General features: G+C 49.0%; 2 protein-coding genes and 3 pseudogenes across 2 annotated transcripts; 4 read left to right on the forward strand and 1 right to left on the reverse strand.

The window, feature by feature from the left end:
- Window positions 1–1,697: 1,697 nt before the first annotated feature.
- LOC149371852 (uncharacterized) lies at window positions 1,698–2,385 on the reverse strand. Its single transcript, XM_089566147.1, has one exon. The coding sequence runs from the start codon at window positions 2,078–2,080 to the stop codon at window positions 1,730–1,732; it is 351 nt and encodes a 116-aa protein (XP_089422273.1). The 5' UTR covers window positions 2,081–2,385; the 3' UTR covers window positions 1,698–1,729.
- A 2,871-nt stretch (window positions 2,386–5,256) lies between these two features.
- On the forward strand, window positions 5,257–6,075 carry LOC149371853 (very long chain fatty acid elongase AAEL008004 pseudogene; annotated as a pseudogene).
- A 2,474-nt stretch (window positions 6,076–8,549) lies between these two features.
- LOC149371854 (very long chain fatty acid elongase AAEL008004 pseudogene) lies at window positions 8,550–9,368 on the forward strand (annotated as a pseudogene).
- A 7,123-nt stretch (window positions 9,369–16,491) lies between these two features.
- Window positions 16,492–17,677, forward strand: LOC149371855 (very long chain fatty acid elongase AAEL008004 pseudogene; annotated as a pseudogene).
- Window positions 17,678–23,663: 5,986 nt separating this feature from the next.
- Window positions 23,664–25,666, forward strand: LOC149371856 (uncharacterized). Its single transcript, XM_089585388.1, has 3 exons — window positions 23,664–23,969; window positions 24,029–24,147; window positions 24,652–25,666. Exons 1-3 carry the CDS (start codon window positions 23,771–23,773, stop codon window positions 25,546–25,548), a joined length of 1,215 nt encoding a protein of 404 aa, XP_089441514.1. The 5' UTR covers window positions 23,664–23,770; the 3' UTR covers window positions 25,549–25,666.
- The last annotated feature ends 102 nt before the right edge of the window (window positions 25,667–25,768 follow it).

Here is a 25,768-nt window from a genome sequence, read left to right on the forward strand (position 1 = left end):
GTTAAACTGTTTTTGATAGTGTTGATGCCAAGCAGTCCTTGGTGGTATTATTTCTGCTTGGTATCTAATTCTGTTCGGTTCATCTGTTGCTATGCTAATTTTCTTGCTGTTTCAAGTTTACTGAAGCAGAGGAGAAATAAAAGGTGCGCGCTCTGCCAGCATGGTTTGGGAAGCTTCAAAAGCTCGGGTGGATGTCAATGAGTAATTACTCCCTTATTACAAATCTACTCCACCTTGGGGGATTCCCCTAAACATCTGACCAAAAGCTTCATATTTGAAAAAAACGTGCTTATTGGAACTAGTACGTGTTATTTCAATTTGCTGCATGAAAATGTTACTGGGTAGTGAATGCGAATACAAGAATGTAATAGGCTTAATTTTTAGGGCCCGCTGTTGCTTTGGTAATGTTTATGGTTCATGGGCTTTTACATGCCACAACAACGCACTGAGCTAGCAGGCGTGTTTTTTGGAGCTTTCATGTTAGTTTCTGCCACCTGGCATTCTAAAAATGCACTGAAATAGTGCTTGGTCATTTTTTTGATTTCGCCTTTATCAGAGTGCAGCAGGAATTGGAACTCGTGCTCACTAGACAAAGGCCAAGTGCATCGTCGTGGTAAGCGCTTGTTCTGTGGATAAGCACGAGCATCCATGCCCCATATCGAGGAGCCTGCGCTCTCAGAAAGTTGGCGCACGAAACGACGAAATCTCCGCGAGGTGGGAGAGCAGTGAAAAACTGCGGAACTGCACTCGGCGTAGAGAAAATGAGCGCGTTCTAAAAGCAAACGTGTGGGGACCTGTAAACGTGCATTACAAAGAAGTCTGTCTCAGCCGCCGTTGCAACGGTGGGGCCACGCTCGCACGGATGCCTCGAGCAAAGTGCAAAGTTGAATAAAGAACGTGTTTCAATAAATCGCGCACACGCGCTCATTGCGCATGACTGGGCCAGTGGGATGAGTTGTGGTGCTCCACGAGCCAGGAAAAAAAAAAAAAAAGCCAGGCTAATCGGCTGATTATGGCAGTATATCTCTACCTGCTCTTCGCCTTCGGTTTCAGTTTCGAGAACAGCTGTTGCAGAGCTAAGGGGGCGCCACGTGTAGCAACCAAATGTTTGTTATGGCCGCCCACCGAATAATAGGAAATGGCCGAAGTGCGCTTGGTAGCTAGCAAGGACGCCTCAGCGTGAGTCTCGGTTTGCGGCATCCGTTAAAAAGTGGACTGAACCCGTGACACTGACTCCATGGAAGACGACGGAGCGTCACCGAGTACTTCGAAGACTGCCTCAGCTAGCGCATCCAGTTCAGCGGCAGCAAAAAAAGGGGACGATGCCAAAGACGACAGCGCCAGCCGCAACGCGGACTACCTCAGGAGTACGCTGCTCACAGAGGTGCTCAACAAGAAGAAAATGGCCCTGATGCACTCACCTGAAGTCATCAAATTTTTTCAGGAGCAGCAGAGACAGAAACTGAAGCCGGGGACTTCGGGAAATTCGTGAAATATCTGCCCGTTTTGGTTAACGTGTGCAACTCAGTGCTTTTATGTGCGTTGAACACTTGTTTAGCAGTCACTGATCTCACCACTTTTTTAGTTTGCACGCTTTTATTATGTCGAAAAACTGCAATTATCGGCGCCGCTGTTGTGGTGCACGAGCACGAAGATTTATGAGGCTGTACACACAGACACGAATGCAAGTCAACGCGTAATTGATGTAAACGAAGGTATAAAATAAGAACTAGGGTTTTACATTTTGTAGAGAATTTTTCACCCTCTCTATCTCGTTGTGGAGATCGTCCCTGACCGATTTGAGGTGTTCAGTCTTCTTCTGTAGCACTTCGGCGAGGCCGGCGATCTTGTCGCTCATCTCCATGAAGTGCTTCACCTTCAGGAACGCCGCGTCTGCCGTCATCGGTCCGTCGCTTTCGTTCGCGGAGGCCGCAGCACCGTCGGTGGCCGCCTCGAGGTTGCTACCATCTGGCAACAGAGTAAACACGACGTCTTCGGAAGCGTTGTTCAAGTCCTCCTGGATTGCTTCGAATGTGGGCGGAGTTGGTCTCGTCGGAAGCGGCGGTTTACGGCGAAACATTGCGCCGACTCCGTGTCGGCCGCCTTGAGCGTTTGTTCACTGGCGTGACGTGTGGCAATCCTGTAGGCTTGCTTCGCCTCTAAGCACGAGATCGGCGGATGCTGCCGTCGCTGCACTTCGACTGAGAACAGGAGCGCAGCGTAATAGGCGTATGCGGCGTGCTATGTTCTTGCGCTAAAGAATCCCTCGTGCACTGTAAAGCAGTAGGAACCGCATTCTGCGCTGGTCCGTGCTTTTGCTGCACCCGTGCGTGCGAGACAACCTGCACAATGTTGCGCACGTCTGGCAAACACTCAAATGAGTTGTAATTATCACCATCATCAGTATGATGCACTACTGCAACGCGTTGGCGACATGAATCTAGCTTGTGGGATGTTTAAATATTCGACAGCATACTGTTGATGCATGAATATAATGAATGCGGCGGGGCTGCTTCGGCGAAAATGCCAGACATGATGTCAGATAACACCGCTAGAGGGACGCTGCGAACAGGAGGCGCGCTGAACCAACTTTGCGCGCGAAACTTGAATTCGGGCCTCAGAATGAGGCTCGTGCAGTGCTTCGGGGACTAAATTGGAAAGTTATGTGTTCATAGAAAATGACCGCAGTCATCATCATCAGCCTGACTACCCCCACTGCAGGTCAAATGCCTTTCCCATATCTTTCTAATTAACCCTGTCCTGTGCCAGCTGCGGCCATACTAACCCCGCAGATTTCTTAATCTTATCCGCCCACCTAACTTTCTGCTGCTCCCTGCTACGCTTGCCTTCTCTTGGAATCCATGCCGCATAAACTGGAGCACAGGCTCAAGGTTATGCTCCGTTTCATACATAGCGCGCAAGCTGTGAAAGGTAAGGAAGTACGGAAACAGTCCGCGTTAAAAAATAAGGTGTGTTACTCCGCGCTTGTTTTGCTGTCGAGTGGTACAAGGCACGAAAAGCGGCAACGTGTCGTCAGCAAAAAGAGAGCATTTAATTATGTTTATGGCAGATGTATCGTGTAATAAGCCAGCAATCAAAGCATTTATTAACTTTCGCTCACCACAAGAAACTCACCACTTTTTGATCTCGGATGCAGGCAGCGCAAACAAGAAAATTGGAAAACTGTCTCACTTCTCAATGGAGAGCGCAATCGCGCCGTAAGAGAAGAGAGTAAGGAGAGTGAAAGAGAAATAGGAAGGCGCTAGCTTTGACAGCGTTAAATGGAACAGTTGTTTTGGTCTTTAAACGCTTTCTCCCGGCATCAAGTGCGGTTGTGCTACTTCCGTCTTATTTCGCGCGTTGATTTCGCTATCGAGTTCTGAGCTCGATCCAGGTGGTAGGCTCTCAAAGCTAGCAATGCTACAATTGGGGTCAGTTGGTTGATCATTATGCAAACGTTTGCGCTATAAGCGACACAAAAACACACACACACACAACACAAGCGCGGCAGGCTTTTCTTTTTTTTCTGAATAGCAGAATATTGTGTTTTCTATCTAGGTTGCTGGCGTGTTTATCTGTAAGGGTGATTGCGATTTCCTCGGCGTTATCTACGCAGTTATCGCTCTTGATCGATGAGCTAGTCATATCTTGTCCGTTGTTGTCCAATGCGGGGGCTACCGCCGCTTTCCATCCCAGGTAGGTGCTGGCGTCGACGTAGAGTGGGTCTTTGTTTCTTGGTTGGGTTGGTTTATGGGGTTTAACGTCCCAAAGCGACTAAGGCTATGAGAGACGCCGTAGTGGAGGGCTCCGGAAATTTCGACCACCTGGGGTTCTTTAACGTGCACTGACATCGCACAGTACACGGGCCTCGAATTTCTCCTCCAAAGAAATTCAGCCGCCGCGGCCGGGATCGAACCCACGTCTTTCGGGCCAGCAGCCGAGCACCATAGCCACTGAGCCACCGCGGCGGCGGGTCTTTGTTTCTGGCGATGTTGTTTTGTCTGTGGCGACCTCTCGTTTGTCGTCTTGCGTGGTTGTGTAAGGGGTCCATGACTTGGGGAATCGGAGAGACCTTGTAATCCCGTCTGCGTTCGGGGTTGAGTGCTTCTCGGGGGAGGGGGATGCGAGTGATTAGTGTAGAGCCGTATTTGCTTTCTCACGATTTTTAGCTCCGAAACAAAATCTGCTAAGGTGCATAAAACCCGCAAGGCCTATTGTCGACATGTCCCGCTTTGTCTGAAGTAAGAGAAACCTATTGTTGAAGGTGAGGTTCGGGGTCGCGTCTCGACGGTACCACTGTCAAGACGAGGCCCGTTCCGACCAGGACAGGAGTGCAGCTGAGCGAAGTTCGTTGGTGGCGAAGGGAGGTTAGGTTTATTTATATTTTTACTAGAAAAGAGATCAGAAGTGAGACGATTCTGCCACACTCGTTGTCGAGTTTTATAGCGTTCTCGTAACCTAAATCCCCTAGGTTGAGGACGCCTTCGCCGGGGTGGGAGGGGCCAAAAGCTTTCACTTGTGCGCACGAACTCGTACCACCGCACTTATGGTTACACCCCCGTCACGCGTTGAGTCTGGGGGAAAGGAAGTTGCCGTCGATGTACCGTCGGCTGCGGTAGGGGATGATTTCTGGCCAGCCGAAGGTTCCCACGGGTTGCCGACACCTATTCTTCATCAGATGACATCCGTCGCTCAAGGCCGGAACGCGAGGTCGGAGAAAGGTCGGAATGTGTTCCTTTGTCCTTAGAGATGTTCGCAATGGTTGGGAATGACGCCCGCCAGCTCTTCGCAGCGCTCGGCACGCCGAAGAGCCGCCGGAAACGAGGCCCTTAGTTCCGCGGCATAGTCGCGGCAATTGGGGAATTAAGATAACGTCCGTCTGCCCGCGGCAGCGTTGGAAACTTCGGAAAGGGGGTCCGGTTTTGCTCCAACTTCAGCCCGTTCATTTTGGTCCTGCACTCTGACCGGGCAAAGCTCGATAATTGGAACCAGCTGTCATCGGGGTCCTCTCCGTATGGTCCATGGCGGCAGGCCTAGGAGCAATCACCATCGAGTTGCTCGGAGCCGCTCATTAGAAACATGTGGGCGCGCTGGCTGCCACCCGGCGAGGCTTGTTGTCGCCGTTCCTAATACCATAAAGACGGTCGTTTCTAGCGAAGTCCACTCTCGCCGCGGGCAGCGGCGACTCCATCTGGGTGACTTGCTGCAGAAAGTGGCCTGGGCTGCTGAGGCGCGCCAGAAGATCTTTCCGCTGTAATGGCTACACTGTACGAGTCACTGGCAGCGTATTTCCCGAGGGATCCACGCACGGAGGGATGGGCCTTTGCGGGCAACAAGCGGTTCCTCGCAGTGCTGCTGTGCGCCTACGTCTACGTGGCCAAAATTGGTGGGCCTCGCTTCATGAAACGGCGCAAACCTTTCGACAACATCAAGCCCCTCATCGTGCTCTACGACGCTTCCATGGCGGTCCTGAACTGCTACTTCGTGGTGGCCTTCCTGTCCAGGACATACTTAGGCGGTGGTTACAGCCTCCTCTGTCAGGGCGTCGACTTTGGGGCACGCGACGAGATGACCATGAGCTTGCTCAGCCACGCGTGGTGGTACCTGTGGGTGAGGATCGCCGACTTCCTGGACACCATCTTCTTCGTGCTGCGCAAGAAGGACTCGCACGTGTCCTTCCTGCACGTGGTCCACCACGTCCTGGTCGTCTTCGAAAGTTGGTTCGGCCTCGCCTGCGGAACCGACGGCCAAGCCATATTCAGCGTCGCCCTCAACAGCCTGGTTCACGTGATAATGTACTCCTACTACTGTCTGTCTCTGCTGGGTCCTTCTGTGCGGAAGTGCCTCTGGTGGAAGCGCTACCTAACCCAGATCCAGATGGCCCAGTTCGTCGTCATGATCGTTCACATGCTTCTGCCACTGTTCATCGATTGTGGTTACCCGAAGACGCATGTTTTTGTGTGCATTTCTATTGCCTTGGTCTTTCTTATGTTGTTTCGTGTTTTCTATACCAACGCGTACATTAGAACCAAGAAGACGAAAGACCAGAAAGGCACAAAAAGAAAGTTTCGGTAATGCCAGTCCTGCTGCCTGTTTCGCCTTGCTTGTACGAGGCTATTTCGTGGTCCGAAAAGCATGTGTTTTGCGACCAGGACCTAAACACACTCCTACATGTTTACCTTCTATCTAGAACTCTGTGTAAATAGCAGCCAGGCTGTGCAAATTGATGCTAAAAGAGAGTTCATCGTTATTCACTGACACTGCATGGTGTGAAAGTGTACTGAATTCCTATGTGCAGTGCCGATTGTTAATACAGCATTCGAATGCGCAATTCCAATGACACCTGGATATTGTCCCGTTGTAGTGACAGCAGTCCGGCTAGCAGGAAGACAGCGGAAGGCTCCCAAACAAAAGCCTTTATTGTGCTGACCTTCCCCCACGAGTGAGTGAGTGAGTGAAGAAACTTTATTTCCGCCAGAAGAAGACCCGTGCCCCTCCGGGTCCGCACGCAGGCGTCCGGGGAGGGGCAGCGTCGCAGCTGGAAGACTAGCAACGGTATAGTCGCGCAGCTTCTGCTGCCAGGCGGGTAGCGTATCGTTGTATGCTAAGGTCGGCACTTCTGAGTATGGTCTCCCATTCCTCTGCATTATTGATTCTGCCATATCCTGGGGCACTGGGGCATCTCCATAGTATGTGTTCGAGTGTAGCGGTATGCCCACAGAACTCGCACACCTCCGCATCCTCCCTCGTGTCACCTCCTGTCCAGCTCCTCCAGAGCGGGGATGCGAAGTTTCTAGCTTGGAGTCTTCTCCAGTCATAGGCCTCAGCCGAGCTAAGCGATCTATCCGGAGGAGGATAGATCCTTTTGTTCTTTTTCTGAATGTCTGTGATGCTATTAAAGGTATTGGTTTCCTCTTTGGTGCTGAATTCGTATGAGGTGTCCACGGCTCCCCGAGGTAAAGAGGAGCGGGCGAGCCTGTGGGCGGCCTCGTTTCCAACCAGACCCGAGTGGGCTGGGGTCCAGATAATTAGAATATTGTGGGCTGGGATAAAATCTTTTAGATATTTAGCCGCCATTTCGTGGATGCGTCCCTTGCTGTAATTTCTAATTGCGGCTTTGCAGTCGCTTACTACGTATTTGGTACCTGGCTGAGTTAGAGCGATCGCTATTGCAACCTCCTCCGCCACAAGGGGTTTTAAGTCAAGGTGTCTTACAACGCGTAACGTTCTGCCTGAGTTCCCCCACGAAGAACTGAACTCGGCGGCGCCGGCGATACCAGCAAGCGTGCTCGGCAGTCGTCGCAGAGCAGGGTGCCCGCCGCTCTCGGCCGCACTCGAGTTCGGGTACAAACTTATATAGCGGCTAGGCGTTAACACAGCGAAAGTTGACTGGTAACTGTTTCAGCGGATGTGGATGAGCACATGATGGCAGCAATGATGCTGGAATAGGTCATTCCAGTCTGCAGCAGGCACGCTCTATTGAAAATGTATCTTGTCGCCTATATATTCCGTATGCTAAGTTCGGAGGTCGTGGGTTCGGATCCCCCTGGTGGCATGTGGTTGCTTTTTCTTCAGTCATTTTTCATTCTTCAGTCATCACTCATTTTTCATGCATAAAGCGATTACACTGTTAATTTCCTGTTGGTCAGTACCACAAGTTAAAAAGTAAAGAAATAAAGCTTTAAATGATTCCGCTATATGTTTGTCCTTGCTTTCAGTGACTATTTGCTTCCTTCAGATGTATGTTACTCGTATAACGAGGTCCTCATTTCCCTTTCGTTGTCTGCTCAAGACGTATAGCATGGTTGTTTCTTTTTATTTTCCGGTGTCCATTGAGATGCAGCCCTTATCAAAGTACGTGCTTTCTTCTGTACGATGCTATGTGATCGTAATACAGCGCCATCGTTCTAAGTTTGAAGAAGGTTAGAGCAACTCTCGTCCCCATCCTTCCAAAAGTTGTGGATTTTGAGGATGCTACAACGGCTCAATTAACTACAAGGCTGAGAAGCAAACCCCTGGGACTCTTTACCTTTTTTAAAATGGTTTCTTTAAGCGACTTAGTGTTTAAGCGACTTAGCGTTTAAAGAATACAAATTAAAAACAAAAACGCTGTTTGATTTTCCACCCGTCTGCCGACGACTCCGCTCGGCAAAAGAGAAAAAGGAGGATTCACGCAGAAAAAAAAAATACTTTGACGGTGGCATCGTAGCCACGCGGATGAGGAAAGGTGGCCACCTTCGTTCGTGTCCGTTTTGAGACTGTACAAACCTCAAGGAAAAACTGATAGTTTAGCCGTGTAGAGCCGTATTTGCTTTCTCACGAATGTTAGCTCTGAAAACAAAATCTGCTTAAGGTGAATAAAACCCGCAAGGACTTTTGTCGACACGTCCCGCTCTTTCTGAAGTAAGAAAAACAAAATGCCCATAAAGGCGCTGTCGGTTCTAGCGAAGTCCACTCTCGCCGCGGGCAGCGGCGACTCCATCTGGGTGACTTGCTGCAGAAAGTGCCCTGGGCTGCTGAGGCGCGCCAGATCTTTCATCGGCGCTGCAATGGCTACACTGTACGAGTCACTGGCAGCGTATTTCCCCAGGGATCCACGCACGGAGGGATGGGCCGTCGTGGGCGACAAGCGGTTCCTCGCAGTGCTGCTGTGCGCCTACGTCTACGTGGCAAAAATCGGTGGGCCTCGCTTCATGAAACGGCGCAAACCTTTCGACAACATCAAGCCCCTCATCGTGCTCTACGACGCTTCCATGGCGGTCCTGAACTGCTACTTCGTGGTGGCCTTCCTGTCCAGGACATACTTAGGCGGTGGTTACAGCCTCCTCTGTCAGGGCGTCGACTTTGGGGCACGCGACGAGATGACCATGAGCTTGCTTACCCACGCGTGGTGGTACCTGTGGGTGAGGATCGCCGACTTCCTGGACACCATCTTCTTCGTCTTGCGCAAGAAGGACTCGCACGTGTCCTTCCTGCACGTGGTCCACCACGTCCTGGTCGTCTTCGAAAGTTGGTTCGGCCTCGCCTGCGGAACCGACGGCCAAGCCATATTCAGCGTCGCCCTCAACAGCCTGGTTCACGTGATAATGTACTCCTACTACTGTCTGTCTCTGCTGGGTCCTTCGGTGCGGAAGTACCTTTGGTGGAAGCGCTACCTAACCCAGATCCAGATGGCGCAGTTCGTCGTCATGATCATTCACATGCTTCTGCCACTATTTATCGATTGTGGTTACCCGAAGACGCATGTTTTTGTGTGCATTTCTATCGCCTTTCTCTTTCTTATGTTGTTTCGTGTTTTCTATACCAGCGCTTACATTAGAACCAAGAAGACGCAAGTGCAGAAAGACACAGAAAGGAAGTTTAGGTGATGACAGCCCTGCTGCCTGTTCCGCCTTACTTGTACAAGGCTGCTTCATGATCCGAAAAGCATGTGTTTTGCGACCTGGACCTAAACACACTCCTACATATATGTTTACCTTCTTCTTACAACTCTGTGTAAATAGCAGCCAGGCTGTGCAAATGTATGCTAAAAGAGAGTTCATCATTATTAACTGAAACTGCATTGTGTGAAAGTGTACTGAATTCGTATGTGTAGTGCGGCTTGTTAATACAGCACTCGAACGTGCAGTTCCAGTGACACCTGGATATTGTCCCGTTGTTGTGATAGCAGTCCGGCTAGCAGGAAGGCAGCGGAAGGCTCCCAAACAAAACTCTTCATTGGGCTGACTTGGCGGCCGCACAAAGAACTGAACTCGGCGGCGCCGGCGATAGCAACATACGTGCTCGGCAGTCGTCGAAGAGCACAGTGTCCGCCACTTTCGGTCGCACACAGTTTAAATCTGACAGCGAATTTTCGAGGCACGATGCGGAAAAGAAAAGCTCACAACAATCTCAAACAATGAAGAATCGGTACCAGCTTCCTACTGTAATTCAAAATAAATCTGGCTGCATCTTGTGTCACAAAGTGATAAAGCCGCGCGTCGGCTGCACTGGGCATGAACAAATAAACACGAAAAGCTTAAAGGCAAGACATACATAGAAAGCAGCTACATACAGCAAAATACGCCAGGCTTTCATTGACAGCTGGGATCGTCTAACTCTATACTATAATGTCATCTGAACCAGAAGAGAGTAAAAAGGAAGGATGACTTGAAACATTGGGAAGACAATTGTTATTGTCGAGGGTATGAAATATTTAAGAGATATTTATACATCTTTTTATTGTAGAAGTGTCATATAAAAATAAAAAAATTGGCAGGGACACTTAAGACTGCTTACGTGTGAGATTGCGAAAGCGTTAAAGTGCTGAGTCTTGCTACGTTGCGGAATGACTGTGAGTCATAAGTAATGGCTATGACTACGAGGTATGACTATGCATCGTTTGTACAAACTCTACACGCCTTACATTATGTTACTTGTGAAGTCCCGAGTCAAGATACTTTGCAGGAGTGAAGTGCTGAGTCATGCGTCATGAATATGACTGTACGTCACGACTACGCTACTTTTAAAGTGCTTAGTCATGATATCTTACAGAAGTGCTGAGCCATGCTACGTTTCATTACGATTATGGGTCATGCGTCATGACTATGACTGCGCATATTTGTACAAACTCTATACACCTTACATTTCGTTACTTGTAAAATAACGAGTCTTGATACGTTGCAGAATGACTATGAATCATAACTTTCATAGGTCATAGCACTTTACGTTTCATTATTCATGACTATACATGTTCGCTTACATATGTTGAGACTCACTGCATCATCCGAATTTCGTGCCACAGACGGCGGCGGACGGAGTTTGTGCTAATGGGACATATAATGTTTTCGCATTAATACATAATGTGTTCCAAGAGCACGCGTCGCGTCCACGCGAATTTGATTTGGGTTGTGGGGCGCATTGCAGCGGGGCAATATCCGGAAATGCGTCTCATCCTCGAATTCTTTGGAGGTTAGTAATTCTGCTCATTATCTTCGTACTGCTGCAGCTTTGTAATGTCGCTGATGCTTTTGCTATAGAAAGATGCAATAGGACTAGCCAGTAGTTCTTGTTTTTGTCTGTTTTTGCCTTTTTTACGCTATGCCTGCCACTTGCTCATCGTGCTAGCTGCTCGTGCAGGATGAAGGGTCTAAGAGATGTAATGAGCGTTTACACGAGTATCAGCTCGGGAAGTGTGCTGGTCTGCAATAAAATTTCCAGAAATTCAAGTCAGAGACGGCGAAGAAGGCCTGCACGTTGGTGATATATAAGAGCGTGGGCCCTCGGGCTAGTCGCACTGACAAGTACGTTGACGTAAATTTATTGATAGCATCAATCAACGAGAAACTTGAAAGCCTGCTGGCTCTGCTAGAAAAAGTCAACAACATGGAACAAACGCTCCATTTTTTTGTAGTAGAAATAAAAATAATCTCAAGAAATGGTCTCTAAGCGAGACACTGAAACCAAGGAGCCAAGAAAAATTGGAAGGGACCTAAGCTCCGCCTTAAGGGTATGACGTGGTAGCGTAATGGGTTACTTCCCTTATATGCAGAAGGTCATTCTCTGCATTCAAAGACCCCTGGAAGTCCTCATGCCACTTCTGGCACAGTGGGAGCGGTTAAGAGATGTGCCACTGCTCTGCGACGGCAAGTGCTTCCAGCGATGGGCCTTGTGCGGCCCAGGTTGCGCTTCCCGAGCGACGAATCATTCATTTAACTTCCACCTGCCACGGTGGGCAGTTTTCCAACTATCCGGGGGGCAAGTTGCGATGAAGCCGCAAGGGCACGTGACCCAGATGGCCCATCTACCTCCTAGGTTGCTCTCTGGGGACAACCTGCCGAGCTATGCCCGTGACTTTTCGCTCACAACGCCGACGTCGACAATGCTTACACCGGATTTTAAGTGAACGGGGCCTTTAACCCGATAGCGTTAAAAGAGTGACAGAACTGGAAGAGGAAAAAGTGCACGTGTTGGTGGAATCCGACCTTCAACGGCAGGCAACAACAACAACAGCAGTTCAGTGGTCCTGAGTTCCGAAGTGGTGACTGAGCATAGAAGCCCACTGAACCCCTGTTTCGGAAAGCCAAAGACTCTTGAAATGAAATCACTATCTCAGCTTGCAGAGGCTGGCATTGCATACGAACATTGGCTTCCCGCCATGCAGGGCAACGTGCCAGGAATTACCCGTTTCGCAAATCAAGAGACCAGAGACACGTGCCTCAAGAGAAAGAACGCCCTTGGGGACGACATTTCGCGAATTTTATTTCAAGAAATCTTGACTTGCTACAACAGGGAGCTTCTACGGTCTGCGAAAGAAGAAACATAAGATGAAGATTACAAGCTTTCTGGGTATCTCAATGGCAATGTGCTTGTTCGAAAGACCGAGCGAGCTCATGCAGTTCATAATAAGGACAAGGGTGAGCTCGACGAGTGCAGTTTGTTGAAATTACTGCAGAATGCATGATTAAGTGGAGTTTTACTTACCTGATGATGTAAATGAAATTGTAGCAGCATTTCTCATAGCGTGCCTAACATGTATCCACCTAAATACGCGATATGTGAGAAACAAAGTGTTGTACTTTGCCGGGTTCTCTTTTCAGTTTGTGCTTAATATTCTAATCGAAACATAGGGCACTAACGAAAGTGATGCTTTCTAGGATGCCTAATTGCATTGTTTTTTGTTTTTTACGCTGCATAATTGAAAACATTATGATTAGTTTGCTTAAATATAACGGCTACTATTTAAACAGGCTACACTCTCGAAGGGGGCAGAGTAGCGTTGCTGATCGCGGGTAATGCTGAATGTCAAATCTTTGATTCTTATACTGCAGTCTCGCCAGACTATGAATTGTTGTCGGTGCACGGATACGCATGTATATTCCCTCTGTTAACGACCCCGAACTGGTGATATGTCTGCCTTCTACGGTTTCACGATCAATTTCCTGCATTTGTGGTTCGAAATCATAACTCCAAAGGTTCAATAGGAGGTGCAGATTTCAACATTGACATGACTACAATAGTCACTCATAGAATGCTTTAAATATGATTGTATTATCCAACCGTTTTGCCGACTTAATATGTCACCTAGGTAACACCTGAAGGCGAGTCAACTCTGAATTTATTTAACACGGATTCATTGCAGTCAAACATTAAATCTGGAGTTACATCGAGTTCTATCAGCGATCATTTGCCGGTGTTTCTCTGGGGAAGATAAGTGGGTCAACGGGGAAAAGTTCCCTGCGGTGCTGTACAGATTAATTACATACACAACTCTGAAATCTTTTCGCGACGCCCTCTTGCTACTAGAATGGGATGTGATCACCAACCTTCCGGATGCCAGTGAGGGCTACAAAAAGTCCATTGATATACTGACCCTACTGTACCACAAAAGCTTCCCTCCCAGGACACGTAGAGAAAGCAAAAATAAAACAAGGAACCATGGATTACACTTGAATTACACAATGAAATGAAAATAAAGGACAAGCTATAAATTCCTTCGCGTAAAATCAGCTGATGGTGTTGTCGCGTTTAAAAAGCATGGCAATAAGCGAACAAAGAAGATGGAACAAGCACGTGCAGCATACTACTTATCTTTCCTGAACATTGAATGCCGTCAACACAGTGTATTATTGTCGGGGTGTGACACCCTCATAAATCGTTGTCATTTGCTTAATCCGTTATCGAAATTACAATCAACGGCAAAGATTTATCAAGTATTGAATTAGCTGACGTATTTAACATTTTTTTTTCACAAATATAGTCACTACTCGTGCTTTACGTCCTCCCATGCTAGTAAATGTGCGTGCACTCATGATGACAACACAATATACTTTCAGCTCATCACACTGGATATATTCTAAATCGAACAACAGCACAAAATAAATAAATTAAATTAAAAAAAAACCCTGTGTCCCTTGGTTTCTGTGGCTGTTGGCTTCTGTCATAGCTAAAGTTGTGTCAGTTATAAAAACCATAATCGACAGCAGCGCAGTTGTGACACTGACGGTTTCCAAGATGCCCAGTTAATCATGTAGTTAACATTATTGTCCCAATACTCATCACATTTTTAACAAATGTTTATAGTCGGCAATTTTTGCAGCGAAAATGCAGTCTGCAAAAGTTACCGTTCTCTATTAAACGATCGGGATTATATGTGACATTACAGGCCGGTATCCATAGGAACAAATCCATTGAGTTAGCATTGATAGAGCGGAAAGAATGTATTTAATTAGCGGAGCATGAAAACAAAGCGGTGTTTGCTGGCATTTTCGTAGGCTTTTCTAAGGCCTTTGATTTAGTTTATTATAATAATGAGAGGCAAAACAAGATAAGTAAAAACAAAACGAATAAAACTCGTCGCATTTGTGTTTACCACCTTTGGGCTTTTCATCGCACTCACAATGCCCGGTGCGTTCGCTGCAACTTGCACCGTCACGCTTGCAGACTAGCTTGCACAGGCGCCGCAACCACCGTCGACATATCGGCCTGGCGGTGGAATGGGGTCGCACCATACCAGCAGCTGATTTCGTTCACTCAAGCCAGCACTGAGAGCAGCACAATCGTGGCGCGCGACTGCGCTAGTCCAACGCCTCCTAGTTTGGTTGGTAACAACTTTATTCATAGTCCTGCAGAGCTTTCGCCGACGGGGCCTTAGGTCTCCCACGTGGGGACCTAAGGCCCCCACGTGGGAGGCGTTAAGACACGACTCATACACTCTTTCGTCATTAACGCCTCCTAGTCACGCAATTTTTTTTTGTATTTCGTGGGCTTTCTTTGGAGTTCGAAAAAAAAAAAAAAATACACGTGAGGCTTTCTTTATCGCAAATAAATGGAGTGGGGATTTCTGAAGGAACTCTCCAACTTTGCTATTCACATCTGCTGTTTAAAGTCAATGTTTACGCATTTGAAAAAATTATCTTAATTATTACTTAATTAATAGCAATACAAAAAAATTGCCTAGATGCGCAAGCCGGCTGGTAACTGTATGTAAGTGGTTTCACTGGCCTACCTCTTCGCCGCCGCGGTGGCTCAGTGGCTATGGTGCTCGGCTGCTGGCCCGAAAGACGCGGGTTCGATCCCGGCCGCAGCGGTTGAATTTCCTTGGAGGAGAAATTCGAGGCCCGTGTACTGTACGATGTCAGTGCACGTTAAAGAACCCCAGGTGGTCGAAATTTCCGGTGCCCTCCACTACGGCGTCTCTCATAGCCTTAGTCGCTTTGGGACGTTAAACCCCACAAACCAACCAAACCAACCATCAAATAGCTTCTTTTTTAACCCTTGGCTAAAGTTAGCCTGGAGTCTGGACACCCTGTGTACGCACACCGGACTGAAATTCGAGTTTTGCATTGAGTACAACTATCACTATAGAAAGAATTTTCATATTGCTTAACAAACAGACTGCGCTGGAGGATAGCATGGAGTTACAGGAAGGACTCTTCACGGACTTGAGCCATACAGTATTATGCGGCAAGACAGCGTTAGGTTGCAGAAGCTTCCAAGGCCTGCAGCGCGTGGAAAAGAATCGTGGGAGCCTGGAAACTGTTGCAGCGACTCATGGGGCGAGGTGGGGTGGATCAGGCGCGGGCCGAAGCAGCTCGATACACTGGTATCCGTTCACTGCACTGTCAAATGTCGCACTGCGAAGGGAAAGTGCTCGCGGGGCTTTTAGGGCTGATATACTGTAGCTTCTTGGCTCGGTGCTGGAACCCCCTATGGATCACTCCGTGCGTTTGCCGGGTAGAGCAGTGAAGCGCACTGTTGCGAGCATATATAGCGCCGTCACGGGCGTATACAAAGCGCAAGGAGAGGGTCTATGAAAAGGCCTTCACTCGGGGAGAAGGCAAGCGTGCTTACATGTTGTGCGCCCAGGTGCGTGTGAGTGCGTCTTTGTATAACGAAAAGAAAAATCTGGTAGCTGCACCGTGCAACAGCCTAACACAAAAACCTTCTTACTTGGTGGTGGTGATGACAACGACGGTGGTGACCTGTTCAAAAATGTTGTAAAAAAAAAAGAGACCGTTTATGGGCAAACCAAACGGCTTCGTTCTCGTTCATTTTCTTCCCAAACCGTGAAATATATTTTCAGCAACCGTACACTCAACCGGCAGTTGGCACTGCCGTTGCAAAATACGTGACACCTTTACGTAACGCCGTGAATGTTAACTAGACCTTGAAGCATCGTCGAAGATTAAAAATAAAAGCTAGTTACGTATTCCATGAGCTCGCCTGCGGCAGCGCTGTTTCAGATGCAGATGAAGACTCTGACGTCAGCGGCGGAATCGAAGCCCCGCGGCCAAAGATAATGTGGTGGTTGTCCATTAAAGTGGCTGTTACGGCACTATATATGCAAGGGGCAGGGATCTACGTGGGCGTTGCCTTGCTGTATTCTTGTTCTACCACTTTCAATGCTGAACACGGCTTCTGCCTGGTGTCACCTTGCGGTTGCTAATCGTTATTAGGATACGCCAGGCTGTTCGTCCACACGTGCCGCTTTGTCCAATGGAAGGAGGAGCGCATAAAGGTGCCACGCAATCTAGGAAATTTCAGTCGTGTATGTGTCACCGCGGGCAGCAGCGACTCCATTTGGGTCACTTGCTAAAGAAAGTAAGTCCCGATACTTTTTCATCAGTGCGGCAATGGCTACACTGTACGAGTCACTGGCAACGTATTTACCGAGGGATCCACGCACGGACGGATGGGCCTTTGTGGGCAACAAGCGGTTCCTCGCAGTGCTGCTGTGCGCCTACGTCTACGTGGCCAAAATCGGTGGGCCTCGCTTCATGAAACGGCGCAAACCTTTCGACAACATCAAGCCCCTCATCGTGCTCTACGACGCTTCCATGGCGGTCCTGAACTGCTACTTCGTGGTGGCCTTCCTGTCCAGGACATACTTAGGCGGTGGTTACAGCCTCCTCTGTCAGGGCGTCGACTTTGGGGCACGCGACGAGATGACCATGAGCTTGCTCGCCCACGCATGGTGGTACCTGTGGGTGAGAATCGCTGACTTCCTGGACACCATCTTCTTCGTCTTGCGCAAGAAGGACTCGCACGTGTCCTTCCTGCACGTGGTCCACCACGTCCTGGTCGTCTTCGAAGGTTGGTTCGGCCTCGCCTGCGGAGCTGACGGTCATGTCATGTTCAGCGTCGTCCTCAACAGCCTGGTTCACGTGATAATGTACTCCTACTACTGTCTGTCTCTGCTGGGTCCTTCGGTGCGGGAGTACCTCTGGTGGAAGCGCTACCTAACCCAGATCCAGATGTCCCAGTTCGTCGTAATGATCGCTCACATGGTTCTGCCACTGTTCATCGATTGCGGTTACCCGAAAGCTCAAGTTTTATCGTGGATTTCGATAGTAATCCTGTTTCTTGTGTTGTTCCGCGTTTTCTACACGAACACGTACAATAGAGCCAAGACGACGGCAGCGCAGAAATTCACGGAAAGGAAGTGCAGATGACCCTAAAAGTTCTGCCTGTTTCGCCGTTTTCCAAGGAACGTCTGATGGAGTGACAGCGGTGTGTTTCAATCGGAAGACCTGAACTTGCTCTTATGGCGTCTTCTTGTTTATAAAACTGTGATCAAATACGAGCCAATCTCTCGGCAAAGTGCTAAAAGGAGTGCGCCACTGTTATGTGACACCGGCTTTGAAATAATTAGCTGAACATTTAAAGCGAAATGTATGTGTGATGCCGGCTGTAGCAAGCAACCACTTAAAACAAAATAACCGCAGTTTTCTGTGAGTCTTCATCAGATTTTATGCTAAGGTGTTGCTTGAGCCAAAAGAGAAAAAAAAGTTGGCAGTGGCTTAGCTCTGCTATGCCAGGATATACGTAGCGTGAGGTAAGGTCGAAGTGCCCACATCTCGGTGGACACCTGAGCCAGAGGGAAGGCGCATAACTGCCCTCTTGGAACAGAGGACACCTCAACCATGCTTTAAGCTGAGTGGCGGTAGTAACAGGTGCGCGCTGCATGCGTTGGCACTGACAACGTTGTGCCAGAAACGCGGCGCTGAAGACATAGGCCGTCGGCGTTCGTTGTGTTCATTGGCGTCTGCGTTGACAACGTTTTACACCTGCGTAGAGACCTACGTCAGGGAGAGAGGCCTGAGATGTTCGACGGAGAAGTCGGAAATCATCAGGATCGGAAGAAATCCTACCAAAGCCTCGCTGGAAGTAGTTCTAGAGGGGCAACTGATCCAAGAACAGAACATGGTACGAATCCTAGGCATGTGGCTGCAGAGCAGCCGAAAATGCAGCCATACCATCAGCCTGCTGAGAAGAGCCGCGGAGCAGGTTGGCAGAATGATCAGTAGAGTCTCTCAGAGAAGGTACGGGATGAAAGAAGAAGATACCCTCAAACTCGTCAACAGCCTAATCGTTAGCAGAGTTATGTACTCCTTGCCCTACCACGCAACAACAAAGGCGGAGCGAGAGCAAGCCGCCTGTATTCTCAGGAAGGCATACAAGATTGCTCTACACCTGCCCAGAAACGCATCAAACGAGAAGCTACTCCAACTCGGAATCAGCAATACCTTCGATGAGCTTGCCGAGGCTCAATTGGGGGCACAACTCATCAGACTCAGAGGCTCCTCTACGGGAAGGGCGCTCCTGAGAAGGTTGGGTCGGAACACGTGCGGACTGGTAGACAGATACGCGGACGTACCGGACGACCTTAGAAAGACCTTTAATGTAGGACCCCTGCCTAAAAACATGGATCCTAACCTACACGAGGACAGACGAAAAGCAAGGGCCGAGCAGATAGAAAGGAGGCTAGGCCGATCAGAGAACACAGTCTATGCGGACGCCTCCATGTACAGGGTCCTTCAAAATATGTGCGAACACGGCGAAGCGTGCCCGCGCTCCGCGGAGCGTCAGCGCATCCGGCGCGGTCGCGCATCGAAACAATGTGGCGCATGCGCACAGCAGACTGGAGGCGGTGCTTCGTGTCGTCTGCTACAGCGCGCCGTGCTTCCGTGCTGTAGCAGACGACACGAAGCACCGCCTCCAGTCTGCTGTGCGCATGCGCCACATTGTTTCGATGCGCGACCGCGCCGGATGCGCTGACGCTCCGCGGAGCGCGGGCACGCTTCGCCGTGTTCGCACATATTAAGGCGGAAGCCTTTAATGTCTCATCGTTGTAAGCAGCAGTTGTCGACAGAAAATGTCACGCTTTTCAATTGGTGGAAACAGTCGTGACGTCACAGTGCGCGAATTTCAAACGGGGCCAATTGTACTTTGGCTAGTAACCATGCAACCAATTGAAGGGATCGTATAGTTATGCTCCAATTAAGTGAGACTGAGCTTAGTTAATTGCTTAATTACCCAATTAGCCTAATTAGATTTACTAGTCAGGCCATATAAATAAATAAAACCGATTAAGAAATTCGTCGAGCTCAGGAATCGAACCCCGGTCTTCGGCGTGAGAGACGAGCATGCTATCCACTCCGCCATGCCAGCTTTTTTTTTTTTATTTATTGCCTGACTTCGGCAAGAACCACAGTACACATATACACTTACAGAGCGCAATGAGCAATAATTAACAACACTATCCGCCCGGGGGTGCGTGGCTTCATCATATTAAAACTCCTTAAGCGTCACCAAAGGCTCGACTCTTTCGAGCCACTCGGGAGCTTCAGGAGCAAGTTTCTGAACTTCAATATACTTATGCATGCACTCCCGAAAATAGATCCGTGCTGGCCGTGCATCAGGATCGCAATGCTATCCTGCCATTCTGGAGCGCCAAATACAATGGAGGCCCATTAGCATAATGAGGTCGAATGGTGTCCCATCCTCACTCACTACAGGCAAGTACCGAATACCATGAGCGTCAAGCGGAAATTCCTTTTTTAAAGTCCGTTGCAAAATGTCCCAAAAGTATACCCCCTCCCAACAGTGCAAAAAAACGTGGTCTATTGTTTCTGGTTGTTTACAAATTAAACAATGTGATCCCCAAGGTAGAAATAACTGCTTCCTTTCCAAGAATTCCTTTACTGGTAGTGTTCCGGTATGTAATTTAAAGAAAAAAGTTTTTGCACTTGGCGGCACCTGCATCGCCTTCACACGCTTAAGTACGTCGCGTCCCTGGCCTCCATTGTATAAGGCCCTGTACATAGGTTGTGGAAGAACTACGTCGCACAAATCTTTATACAACTTCTTCCTGCTAACAGAAGATAAATATTCATACGAAAATCGAACAGACAGGAATCGAACACTCACGACAACCTCTCTAAAGTAACCAAAAATACGTCCCGAGAAACTTTCGGTTGTGACAACAAAGTCCGGCAGTGCATTTCCTAGCCTTAATTGGCACACAGTGCGCAAAAACGGGTCGCTTACATCGCGCACAAAACAAAATCTGCTTACAATCTGCCGCAGAAATAAGTGTCCCAGACTCAGGCCGCCATCCTTCACCCGCCTAAACAAATTGGTCCGGCTACAGCGTTCCCAGTCCGCAGCCCACACAAAAACGGCAAAGATCCGGTGCAGTCTCTGTACGTGCATCCTTGCACAATGCAACACTTGCATCACGTACCACAGCCTAGACATAAAAAACAGATTGCACACTGTGGCCCTTGCGAAAATTGAAAGGTGTCGCCCTTTCCACCTTTTCACGCGTGGCTTGCGTCTGTGCTTTCCAGTACGAATCGCTATCGCGATAACCATCCAGTGGAACGCCTAAGTACTTTACTGGGGTCGTCACCCAGGACACGTTTGCAAAATTGCCGGGCTTCGTTGGCCAATCTCCGTGCCAAAGCCCCAGGGACTTTGACCAATTCACTTTACTACCGGTGATCTTGGTGAATTCTTTTACGCATGCCACGGCCTCGGTTATACCTTCCCGGTTCACTGTGAACACCGCGACATCATCCGCATAAGCCAGCAGCTTAACTTCTGCTGCCTGTAGCTGGAATCCTCGAATTTTTTCACTTTCCATGATATTCAAACACAACGCTTCAATGTAAATGCAGAATAGAAGAGGGCTGAGGGGACAACCCTGGCGCACCGAACGCTGCAGGCTAATGGGGGCCCCCAAACTCTTATTTACAATTAATCTTCTCGTGCAGCTCCGGTACGCCAAGGCCACTCCCTCACAAATAATGGACCCTAAATTCACATGGTCGAGTATGCAGAACAGGATATCGTGCGAAACACAATCGAATGCCTTCTCAAGATCTAGCTGAAGGAGGGCTACACAGCTATTTGTGTAATCACAACATTCCAGCACACACCTCGCTTTATGAATATTTGAAACAATAGAGCGTCCCTTGATCCCACACGTCTGGTGGCTCGATGGTTTGGAATGAACAAAGGCGCGTCTAGTGAATACGGTGTCTTCACTCACTCTCATCCTCCTCCATTCCCTTCCTGCGAGGTTTAGGTGTCCACCGACAAATGAGCGACAGATACATTTCCTTTCCTCAAAAACCAATTTACTGACGAGCGAGGCATAGAACCGAATGGGCGATGGCGTTCTATGGACTCCTTGGCAGCGTTGCAAGACGCTGTCGCGTTCCACTCTTAGGGGCATCAGTGACCACACTTTAGGTCAAAAAAGTGCCCCCCTGAATTTTGTGAGACAGTTACTGCGTAATTTCCTTTCCTCAAATACAATTTCCATTTTCTTCATTACGGCTCCTCTTTATCTTCTTTCACTCCCACTTCCTCCCTTCCTCTACGGTGCGGTTCAGGTGTCCACCGAGATGACAGAGAATTACTGCGCAATTTCCTTTCCTCAAAAAGCGTTGCGTTCAAAGGGCAAGGCATCGCGCTGAACGGGTGGTGTTCCGTGGACTCCCTGGCAGCGCTACAACGCGCTGTCGCGTTCCACTCCTAAAGGCGAAGCTTAAGCGTCATTAATTAGCAGTTAATTAGTAATCAGGTTTGGTTTGGTTTGGTTTATGGGGTTTAACGTCCCAAAGCGACTGAGGCTATGAGAGACGCCGTAGTGGAGGGCTCCGGAAATTTCGACCACCTGGGGTTCTTTAACGTGCACTGACATCGCACAGTACACGGGCCTCGAATTTCTCCTCCAAAGAAATTCAACCGCCGCGGCCGGGATCGAACCCGCGTCTTTCGGGCCAGCAGCCGAGCACCATAGCCACTGAGCCACCGCGGCAGCCTTAGTAATCAGGCATTAATCAGTAATTAACCATTAATTAGTGATTTGTCATCACTTAATAATTAGTACTCAATTATATGTGACGCTACCGGTGCCACAGAAACAGCGAAGGTGGTGCGGAAAACGCTTCCGCCTCTACCCACTTTAGACAGTCAAAGTGCCCCCTGAATTTTTTTGAAGGACCCTGTCCCCCCTATGTAATGCCCGCTCGGGCCTTTAGGGTATTTGAATAAAGTACGTACATGCAGGGAAGCGCTTAGCCGCTACGGTGGTAGTTAATAGCACAGGAGACATGGCCACATGCGCCTCAGTGGAGGTCGTGGGCATAACGGAGGCCGAGGAAATTGCCGTCGCGCTGGCGGTAGCAGAAGGCTATAGGAAAGGCCGATCCCTAAACATCTTAACAGACTCGAAAGACACGTGTAAAAACTATACGAAGGGCAGAATTAGCGGCATGGCCCTCAGGATAATCAGTGGGGCAGCAGCCTCTGCTGAGAAGACACCCATACAACACATAATCTGGGTCCCAGGCCACGCAGGCGTAGCGGGGAACGAAAGAGCAGACAGCCTAGTTCGAGGGCTTACATACCGAGCAGGCATGTCAGATGTTCTGGAGCTTCAGCTACTATCATGCGAGGGGGGATACACAGAGACATTACAACTATACAGGGGGACTAGATTCAAGTACCCACCACCACACAAAGCCCTCACGAGGGAGGAAGCAGTCGGCTGGCGTAGGCTACAAACAAACTCCTTCCCCAACTTGTACATCTATAACAAGATGTCACCAACACAATACAGAGCAAACTGCCCCTGGTGCGGCGACACACCCACACTATACCACATCACATGTATGGGAGTGCGAACGAAATAAAGCATTCCACCAACACGAATTCCCGAGTGCGGAGCAATGGGAGAGCCGGCTCACCAGCAGCGAGCTCGCGGCCCAAAGGGCCTTAGTGCGGCACGCTACTGATGCAGCGCGACTCAGTGGAGCCCTGGACTAGGGGCCCAGCCTTGCTGAAGAGAAGCCTCAAGTCGCCGGCGCCACGAAAGACGACGGAGGCTTCGAATCCGCGAATCTCTTAAAAGATCTCAATAAAAGTTTTCTACTACTACTACTACTCCGATCATTTTAGGGAAAGGAAGTGCGCATAATGGCTCCCTGGGTCAGTGGACGTCTGAATCGTGCTTGTAGGTACGTGGGGTGATGAGAGAGAGATGTGGGCTGCAGGCATTGACAAGGTTGTGCCAAAAACGCGGCGCTGAAGTTATAGGCCGTCGGCGTTCATTGTGTTCATTGGCGTTGGCGTTGTCAACGTTTTACACTCCGTTCATTTTAAGGAAAGGAAGGCGAGCGCGCACAGCGAGGCACGTCAGCTGTGCGTAGTGACGTCACTTGCTCCACGCACATGCGCAGCACGGCTCTCCAGGAGCCACGCGAAACTGCTCAACCTCGGTCAGTGTAGCTCACGCTACAAAGGCAGGTACATGCAAGGCTCCCGTTGTTGACGAGGGCTACAGAATTACCTAACATTTCTACAAGTACTTTTTTCTTGCGAAAGCAATGGGCGCGTTAAGTTAGCCTGCTCCGAGCTCCGAGGCGGAGTACTCGAGCGCGACACCTAGGAGCTCAGTCGGAGCGCAACTTAACGGCCATTTGATTCCCGTGCACGCATGAGCGCGCCACCTGACGTTTCCACCATTTCCGTTTCCGGGCAATATTTCGCGCGCATTTTGACCATGGCAGCAGTCAAGCGCAAGTTACTTCAATTCTTGCTAGACGACGACGAACTCGACGAACTTGACGCCCGTAGGCGCAGGCAGCAGCAGCGGTTTACCTTCATGCTGCAAGCTGCCCGTGTTGCCATTCAAGGTAAGATTCAACTGCTTTATCGCATTACAGAATATTAACTTTGCTCTCTTCGTATGAAGACCACAGAATCGCCGAGAGGAGCATCCGTGGCATTGAAGGATACGTACTCAACGTAGTACCTCGGTACACAGACATGCAGTTCAAGGAGCATTTCCGGATGACCCGAAGCACCTTCGAGGTAAACGACGCGATCAATTTTGTTGTGCAGCGCTAAAGAACGACACACAGAGAAGCACAGGATGGTGCTGTGCTTCACTGTGTGCCGTCCTTGAGCGCTGCAACAGCTTTTAATAACTATAAATCAACAAGCCCAGCTGACAGTTTTGCTACAATTTTGTTTGTCCACCATGGCGAATACGAGTGTATGATTTGGGTGACCGGCGTCGCGGCCAACCAATAGGAGCGGGGCAGCGAGAGCGGTTTTGAGATTATTTTGGACTGGGCGCGATCCGTAATTCGGCCCCAGTGGCTCCCTAAGCACAAGCAAGCACTAAACACGCTCGTGAGTTACTTTATGACGGTAAAAGGGCAACACTTTCTATGCATTTTGTAACTGCAGTGAGCTAGTATCTTAAAATGCACTGGCCCATTTTGTTGCTGATGAAATTCATTATATCTAAGCTCATATCTTGAGCAGGAGCAGCAACCACTGGACATTCAAAACTTTGTGGTTGCCATGCAGGTGCTGCTGAGAATCACGCAAGAGTGGCTCATCATGGAGAGGGCACCTCGAATACCTCTGCAAACTAAAGTCCTGATGACATTGTGGTTGCTGGGCAACCAGGAATCGTTTCGTGGAGTGGCAGATAGATTTGGGATCAACAAGGGCTTACTGTTTTATCTAAGAGATCGCATTATAGAGGTCTGGGCACGTGCTGCAAAAGAACTCATCCGTTGGCCTGCAAACCTGCAAGATGTTGCTCGGGAATTTGCCCGAAAATGGCGCTTTCCAGGAGTTGTTGGAGCTGTGGACGGATGCCACATTGCAATCAAGGCCCCCGAAAACGAACAAGATGCATACTACAACAGGAAGGAATTCCACTCAGTCATCTTGCAGGGTTGCTGCGACAGCAATATGATATTCACTAATGTACACGCAGGCAGCCCAGGACGGATGCACGATGCCAGAGTTTTCGCCACATCTGGCCTTGAAGAGGTAGTAGGCAACTTGCCGCAGAATTTTCATATTCTAGGTGATTCAGCTTATCCCCTGTCAATGGGTCTCATGCGGCCGTACAGAAACAATGGCCACTTGACAACACAGGAGGTCAAGTTCAATGAAACGCTAGGGGCGGCAAGGTCAGTAATTGAGCGAGCTTTTGCTCAGCTGAAAGGAAAGCTACGAAGGCTTAAGTACCTTGACATGAAACCCACTGTGAGAATGAGCAACTATATTGTGGCATCGTGCCTCGTTCACAACATAATCCTTCAATGCAAAGACACATTCGGTGACGACGACAGCACCATCGAGGAAGAGAGTGATAAAGATCCACCTCTTGATGATGAGGACACAGAGCCTGCGGACAGCCACGCTGCAATGAAGAGGGTTTCAATAACACGCTTTCTGTGCAGAAAGTAGTGTTAAGGTTTACAACAGGTAGGGTACTTCCAGTCCCGAAGTACTATGCATGCAAGATGCATCACACGCACAAGCTCTATGCGGTGAAATTATTTATTGTGTACATGAGTTGATCATTTTTGGCCAGAAGAACTCTCACTGGTAATAAAATGTTGAACACAGTGTCTGGATGTTTTCTCTGAATAAAAACTAAACTGGGCGGTACTGGCCTGTACCATAT

Source organism: Amblyomma mixtum, chromosome 1 (assembly GCF_055824585.1).
Source record: "Amblyomma mixtum isolate Tamu chromosome 1, ASM5582458v1, whole genome shotgun sequence".
Classification (NCBI taxonomy): Eukaryota; Metazoa; Arthropoda; class Arachnida; order Ixodida; family Ixodidae; genus Amblyomma; species Amblyomma mixtum.